The 7,998-nt window shown below is 33.8% G+C and overlaps 1 protein-coding gene across 3 annotated transcripts in view; it reads left to right on the forward strand.

The window, feature by feature from the left end:
* The first annotated feature begins 1,176 nt into the window (after nucleotides 1-1,176).
* LOC112157393 (solute carrier family 43 member 3) overlaps nucleotides 1,177-7,998 on the forward strand; it is a 13,140-nt gene continuing 6,318 nt past the window's right edge. The window contains exons 1-7 of one of the 3 annotated variants that reach the window (XM_024290092.2): nucleotides 1,177-1,420; nucleotides 2,002-2,040; nucleotides 2,116-2,350; nucleotides 4,295-4,424; nucleotides 5,933-5,979; nucleotides 6,081-6,157; nucleotides 6,516-6,608. In XM_024290092.2, coding sequence (XP_024145860.1) covers nucleotides 2,161-2,350; nucleotides 4,295-4,424; nucleotides 5,933-5,979; nucleotides 6,081-6,157; nucleotides 6,516-6,608 — 537 coding nt within the window. In that variant the 5' untranslated portion in view covers nucleotides 1,177-1,420; nucleotides 2,002-2,040; nucleotides 2,116-2,160. The remainder of the gene's footprint in view (nucleotides 1,421-2,001; nucleotides 2,041-2,115; nucleotides 2,351-4,294; nucleotides 4,425-5,932; nucleotides 5,980-6,080; nucleotides 6,158-6,515; nucleotides 6,609-7,998) is intronic. The other 2 variants (XM_024290093.2, XM_024290094.2) reach the window with 2 other exon arrangements.

Genomic DNA, 7,998 nt, shown 5'->3' on the forward strand with positions numbered 1-7,998 from the left:
CAGGTTATTTAAACGGTAGTTCTGAAAAACGTCAGTGCTGCAGTGCTGTTATCATTATTTCCAAATTTGCAGTATTAATACACTTCAAAAAAAAAAAGGAAAATAGTTGGGTGGTGCTTTGGTAAGTCTCAATCCTAACAACACAGGCCTGAATTCTGTCAGCACAAACCAAAAACCAAAAGGTGAAATTAATAAAAGAGATACATAAAAATGTATAAAAATAGTTTTTATTTATTTGTGAGTTTGAGAGTGTGTACAAATGTGTTTATTCTACTCTTAGTGTTCAAAAATCTTTCAAACTAGTACCTCAAAATGAGCAAATAATCCACAACTGCACTTCTGTTGATTTCTATTAAACTTAAAAGAATTTTGATCAAATTTTTTGATTATTTTAAGCTTCTAGTTTTTAAACAAAAATTTGTTATATTCATAGTGTGTTGACTTTGCTTTCTTATTTCTGATCATATAACTTCAGAAGTATTTTGTTGCAGATTAAAAGCTTTTTAAAATAAAGGTTTTTATGATTGTATATAACAACAATTACATTTGTAGTTGCCTTTAATAATCTTATTTTGCTGTAATAAATGCTGATATTTCCAAATTTCAGCATCGATTACAGCAAAATAAGATTATTCAAGGAAATTGCAAACAGATGCAGAAATTATTAAATTTATGAATAGGGAATAATTACATAAAAAAGTTTAATAGTCTTTAACTAAAAAAAATACACTCATTTTCTTTTAATAAAGAACCCCAGTGAGAGAAGATGACCCTCAATCCACAAGCCTAAAATTATTTTCTTTTTTTTTTTACGAGAAAATATAATTAACAATCTTATATTTGGAAAGCTCAGAACTAAAATACAATTTTACTAATTTTGATTGGACTCTTTGGCAGATGGATCACACAAGTCATTTTCAGCCGTAAATGGATCCACAGCAGCTGAACATCATGACATGCACAGACATACTGGTAAATCCAAACCTGAGCTGCAGATCCATTACCCTGGCACTTTTAACATGCTTTAGAAAACTACAGCAGCTGTCTCCTGCCTGTCTAAATGTATGACTGCATATGTGGACAGAGGCAGTGGCTGCAAACCCACGTCTGTCACATCCAGACTTTGGTGCCTCCCAGAAGAAAATCTGTATAAGAACTAGAATCCATGATTCACTGCTGTCAGCTGCTGTTTTCTGTTGTCATGGCAGCAATTTTCAGCTACTTTGAGAACATTATAGGTAGTTTAGAGACAATACAGTCCGGCGTGTCATTAGATTAAGCCTGCTAATCTGGATTACAGTTAGTACCTGCTGGCGATAACTGCGACAGGCTGGTCTGACACTGTCAGTTCAACATGAGGGAGATGAGGAGAAACGCTGCAGAACTCGCGGTGTGAAGACACACGAGGGGCTTCTCTGAGGTAAATGTTACTACTAATGCATGTAAATCCAAAATTATATCGATCAGTAATTTGTTTCACTTGTTGCTAGGCTACACCACGAAAAGAGCTGTGCTTCATTCAAATGACAGTTTGTGTTGGTAATTCAATCCAATTCAAAGTGTGATTTGTTGCCAAATGGAGTATAATCCTATTTTTCCACAGTGAGGTGCAAGTTTGATATATAATAGTTTTATGTCATTGTTAGCTGAAATGAGTTACCTCCTTGGAGGATTCTTACCAATAATTCTTATTTCTAAGGAAAACATTTTCTCAAATTAAGACTATTTTACTGTTAAAACACTTTCTTGACCAGAATATTTTTCTTCTAAGACAGAAAATAAGACATTTTTCCTTAAAACAAGCATCTTTTTACTTTATATTAATTGTTGCAGTATTATAAATAGAGGCTATTATGCTGGCATTGCTTTGTCTCTTATATAACAGCTTAAAAAAAGCCTTTTGTTCTTATGAGACCTGCAGATTTTCTCTTTTTCTTATTGTCTCAGAGCATCTGTCACAACCGTCCTAACGGATGTTTTATTATTCATTCACCGTTTCAGCAGCTTGGGGATTTGTCCTGCTTTGTCTCCAGTCTGAAGTTTGAACACAGCACATTGATGACAGAGTCTAAAAGTGGTTTTAAATATGGGAAGTAACTGAAACTTGTGTCTTAGACAACCAGCCCTTTGAAGTCCCGTTTGGATGAGAGGACGTGAACCATGCAGGGCTGTGCTGTCGGTTCAAAGCTGCGCTTCTGGCTCACCCTGGTGTCTGGGATGCTGGAGTGTCTGTGCTTTGCCGGCGTGGTGTTTGGATTCGCCTCGTTGGTGTTTGTGCTGAAGGGAGACGGTTACTTCAGTGAGCTGTGCAACACTGACCAGGACATCAACAGCAGTCTGCCGCTGACAGGTGAGCCTCTACAGAACATTGTCATAAACTAACATAAAATAATGCAAACTAAGTTTGGATTTTAAAGACAAAAAAAAATATTAGATAACATTAGTTTAACAAAAAGGGATGGTGCAGTTTTATAAAACATGATAAAAAATTAGTAAAGTAGCCAGAATCTGGCAAAAGGCTATTTCATTTACTGAAATATGTGTTTAAAAAGATGAATAGTATATCATAGACATATACAGTTAGTAGAAAAAACAAGAAAAAGACACACCAAAAAAAACAAGAGTGATACAGATGAGAGACATCAATGCATCAAAGAACTATAAAGACAAAAGTTTATACAAAATAAAACTACTTTAGAGTTTGCAGGTTTATGTGCCGATGAGCCATTCTTTTAAATGTTTAGTGAACGCTTCATATCTTGATAAATGTTTGATTTGCTCCGATAGTAAGCTCCCACCTCTGGAACTCACAGACTTTGATTTTACTCAAAGAAAAAACACTTTCACTCTCAATTCTACTTTTTTTTGGCTGATGAAATCTCCAAGAGGAGCTGGAGTTAAACACCAGTCTGCACATTTAATGAGGTCGTTTAAATTTAAAAATCACTTTTCTTTAGGATTGTACAATAATAGTAAGTAATGTTTTCTTATCCGTGACTTTTTTGGCTTGTTTGTATAGTGTGTCAATGCTGTCTTTGTACTATAACTCGCCTCAGACCAACTAGTTAAACAATAATTGAGGCCCAGTTGACATTTTATCTCTGATTTAGGAAAAAATTGAGAGAGTAAGCTTAATTTATTTACACATTTGGTCAACACGAACTTTGAGGAAAAAGTTTACGTTAATACATAATCCAATCTGAAGTTTTCCACCAGCGATAGATTTTTCAGTGCCATGGGAACCTCCATTGCTTTTATTACCAGCTCAGTGGCCTTGTGGTGGAGTGTCCGCCCTGAGATTGGAAGGTCGTGAGTTTAAATCCTGGCCGAGTCATAACAAAGAGAAATTTCACAGACCTAGTCATGTGACAAATAATGGGACTTAAACTTTATTAACAAACATTCCATCATTAACTACAAATAATCTTCCATTTTAGTGATTTGGTGTGTTTGGCTGCAACAATGTTTTTGAAACGATCAGAACTATATCGTCTGCATACAATATACATACAAATTCAGGACAAACACATTTTAATTTAAAAACTAAATAAAAAGGGGGCCTAAAATCTGCCTTTGAGGAACTCCTCTTTCTATTTGAAAAGACTCTGACTTTGGTAACAGATACAGACTGAGAACAGTGACTTGAATATGATGCAAGTCAACTCATAGCAAAATCAAATCATAATGTGAGATTTTCGTAAGAAGAACCAAATAATTTAAATTATTTCAATAATTCAAGGACTTTCTTAAGATCAAGAAACAGAAAACCCCCACGATAGATAACACAAATACTTCCTACTCTTGATACTCCAAGACTCCATTTTGAAGTGTAAGAGAATCCTGTCGGCTGCAGATTAGACACAAACCATCATTGTATGTCACACACCCCCTCTACAAAAACATCAAAATATCTATTTATGTTGTCAAACTGCTTCTGAATTCAATAAAGAAATGGAGAAAGTGTGTTGATACAAAACAGCTTTAAATCAATAGTGAAATGTCGGAGAAAAAACAGGATAATAAAATAGTTCATAGGAGTATAGCGTGAGCTTACATTCAGATAAATGCAAAATGGATGTTGCTTCAGAGACCGGATTGAGCCAAAATACCACAACAGATGCAGTCAATAAATTTACCTTTAGAGTTCATGTAGAAACATGCAAAAATGAACAGAGAAATAGAGACGTCATTTTGGGTACTGATGCTCTACCTGCACTTTGCAAAATAATTTCTATTTTCCATGTTTGTTTAGCTGAAAAACACTTTTGTCCTTTTCGTTTTTCTGGATTTTCAGATTGCACCAGTCAGGATGAGCAGTTTTCATTGGTTTTCACAATTGCCTCCTTCCTGAACAACTTCCTGAGTCTGGTCAACGGCTTCCTGTTTGATCGCTTTGGTACCTTCATGACCAGACTGCTGGCAGTGTGAGTTCCCTCCTTTAGATCTCTTTTCTCTTCGTGAAAATCTAAATCAATGTGATTGGATGTAAAAAAAAAAAAAACATTTTAATGGCTTTGACTCTAAACTGACACTATATCAGTTCAATCAGACAGATGTGTTCATTTTTATGCAAGTTCAAATGTTTATTTTTAATTGTGGGCCTTTTTTTTAAGAAATCGCACTTTGAAGGAAAAAAGTGATAAAACTAGAGTGTCTCTTATTGGAATAGACATGCAAAAATATTTACAACTCAGAAAGAAAATCAGAAAGAGAGAACCAACAGAAAACTGGGGGAGAGGATGGGAAAAAAAGGTCGGAACGTCAGACTTTTCAACACAACTAGACCCAGAATGTGCTTTACGACCTCATCCTATGTCTACCTCTATGAGTTAAGGGGGTATACATTGTTAAGGAATAAGGTCCATCCATTTATTTTCTAAACCCGCTAAATCCCTTTTGGGGCCATGGAGTTGCTGGAGCCTGTCCTAACTTCAGTTAGGAAGGCAAAGGCAAAGAACACCCTGAACAAGATTAAAAAAAGTGAAACATTGATTAAAATAATAAAAGTTATTCAATTTGTTACATTTAAAAAGTATCAGCAAATTTCAAATTGAAAATGTAAGTTGAGTTAAACATAACCTGAAAATTTTAATTTGATACAAACTAATAATTTCAAATGTTACAAATTACAGAATTTTGTTATTTGAATGTTTCACTTTTTTCAGGTTGGAATTCTGGTCTATTTTTAATTAATTTGAGGTAATAGTGCTTCATCCTACTATGTATAAAGAGTAGAATATAAATGAAGAAGGATTTGACTCAATTTAATGGCCTGCAACAACCACAGAAGCCCAAACAAGCAAATATCATGAAAAGTATAACATGAGTTTATGAAAAGTGTTCAGTCTCTTCAGAAACAGAAGGTCCAACTTTCAGAAGAATCATGTGAAGAGATGTTCAATCTAACAAATCAAAAAAAGAATGATTTTATCCTGCAAAAACTGATTTGTCAACAGCTATAAGGAGATCACTGCCGATTTATGATGAAAAATGTAGATTTTAATGAAATTTGTCCACTACGTCTGTCATCCTATTGGTTGAAGAAACACAGAAACGAGGAGAAAGAAAAAGATTAGAGCCTAAACGCAGAAATTCTGAGGTTGATAACTTATTTCAAAAGCACAAGTACAGATTTCAGCACCAACAGAGTTGATCTGAATATCAAATAAATATTTTTAAATTTTAAAATAGGCTCTTGATGAAAAATAGGTATTACATCTTATATATAAATGCACCAAACTGTATTACAAACACATTTTTGTAATATCTTTATGAGTACATTTTAAGTTTTTTCTCATTACTCTATTTTTCTTCTTTATTTTGAATGTAATTGTTTAATTTATTGCTAAAATTACATTGAAACACACATTTCTATCTGGCAAATAAATAGGAAAATGACATGTTTCTTATGGGAACTTTTTTTTTTTTTCAGATTTTTGTACACCACTGGAACTCTTTTTGTTGCCTTTTCCAGCCCGGGTGAGTGCACACGTTCATGACATAAGCACAAAACCAGTTTGTGATTAAATCATATATACTTATTAACAAATATTTTTAATGTGTTTTCTGTTGTTTTGCAGAATTGTCCCTGATGCTTTTTCCTGCCTTATCCTGTATCGGTGTGGGAGGAATGCTACTACTGATCACTAACATGCAGGTGAACGTAGTGATAATTTAATATTCAATATGAAAGATTAATCTGTCCATTTAATCTCATTTCTCTGGTGTTATGTTTACATTCACTTTAAAGATAACTAGTTATATGAGTTCCATAACCAAGAAAATATGTTTTAAATATAGAAAAAAAGAACTTAATGTATCTGAAATGAACATATTCATTAAAATTGACATTATAAAGTTTTGAAAATAACAAATCTGGAGAACCAACAGGGATGGTAATCATACATATTAATTCAGGGAGATCTAAAAGTTATAGCGCATATTGTTAGGAAATGTTTGACTTTCACTATGTCTGAAATATGTTTTTTCTTTTTTTTTTTTTTTTTTTTGGTGAGGTGGGGAATCTGTTTCCTGCTCATCGCTCCACCATCATCACCATCTACAATGGAGCCTTTGACTCTTCCTCGGCTGTCTTCCTCCTCATTAAGGTAGGAAGAATTTGTCTCTCTTGTTTTCCAAAATCAAAATACGTTTAAATAATTATTCCTTTAACTTGAAATTCTGTGAATATTTTTGTATAGAATCAGCATAAAGTTTTTAGTTGATTCAACTGCGACAGTAAATGAGCTGCTACATCAGGGGCGTCAAACTCAATCACACAAAAGGGCCAAAATCCAAAACACATCATAGGTCACGGGATGAACAGGATAAACATTTATAGAACACTCTAAAACGAAAATTTTAAAACTTTAAAGACGTAACTTTTTAACGTAATTATGAACTAGATATATAGCATTTCCTGCGATAATGCTAGTGTGAATGCTGGAAGCTGAATGTGGCTCCTGAAGATGCTGAAATTGATAGCTAAAAACGCTGAAGCTAATAGCTAAAAACACTGAAATTAATGGCTGAAAGCGATGAAGTTTATAGCTGAAAACACTGAAGTTAATAGCTGAAAACACTGAAGTTTATAGCTGAAAACACTGAAGTTAATAGCTGAAAACGCGGAAGCTAATAGCTAAAAACACTGAAGTATATAGCTGAAAACGCGGAAGCTAATAGCTGAAAACACTGAAGTTTATAGCTAAAAACGCTAAAGTTAATAGCTGAAAACACTGAAGTTCATAGCTGAAAACGCTGAAGTTAATAGCTGAAAACGCTGAAGTTTATAGCTGAAAACGCGGAAGTTAATAGCTAAAAACACTGAAGTTAAAAGCTGAAAACGCTGAAGTTTATAGCTGAAAACGCTGAAGTTAATAGCTGAAAACACTGAAGTATATAGCTGAAAACGCTGAAGTTAATAGCTAAAAACACTGACGTTTATAGCTGAAAACGCTGAAGTTAATAGCTAAAAACACTGAAGTTGATAGCTGAAAACGCTGAAGTTAATAGCTGAAAACACTGAAGTTTATAGCTGAAAACGCTGAAGTTAATGGCTAAAAACACTGAAGTTAATAGCTGAAAACACTGAAGTTAATAGCTAAAAACACTGACGTTTATAGCTGAAAACACTGAAGTTAATAGCTGAAAACACTGAAGTTTTTAGCTGAAAACGCTGAAGTTCATAGCTAAAAACACTGAAGTTTATAGCTGAAAACACTGAAGTATATAGCTGAAAACGCTGAAGTTCATAGCTGAAAACACTGAAGTTAATAGCTAAAAACACTGAAGTTTATAGCTGAAAACGCTGAAGTTCATAGCTAAAAACACTTACGTTCATAACTAAAAAACGCTGAAGTTGATGGCCAGCTAAAATATTTACTAGATCCCAAATTAGACTAAAAAACTAAAAAAAAAAATTAAAAAAAACTTAGGTTAGCCAAAACAGCTATCATGTAGCTGAACAAATTTCAAAACTCCAAAACAGCCTAAAAATTG

Source organism: Oryzias melastigma, linkage group LG1 (assembly GCF_002922805.2).
Source record: "Oryzias melastigma strain HK-1 linkage group LG1, ASM292280v2, whole genome shotgun sequence".
Taxonomy (NCBI): domain Eukaryota; kingdom Metazoa; phylum Chordata; class Actinopteri; order Beloniformes; family Adrianichthyidae; genus Oryzias; species Oryzias melastigma.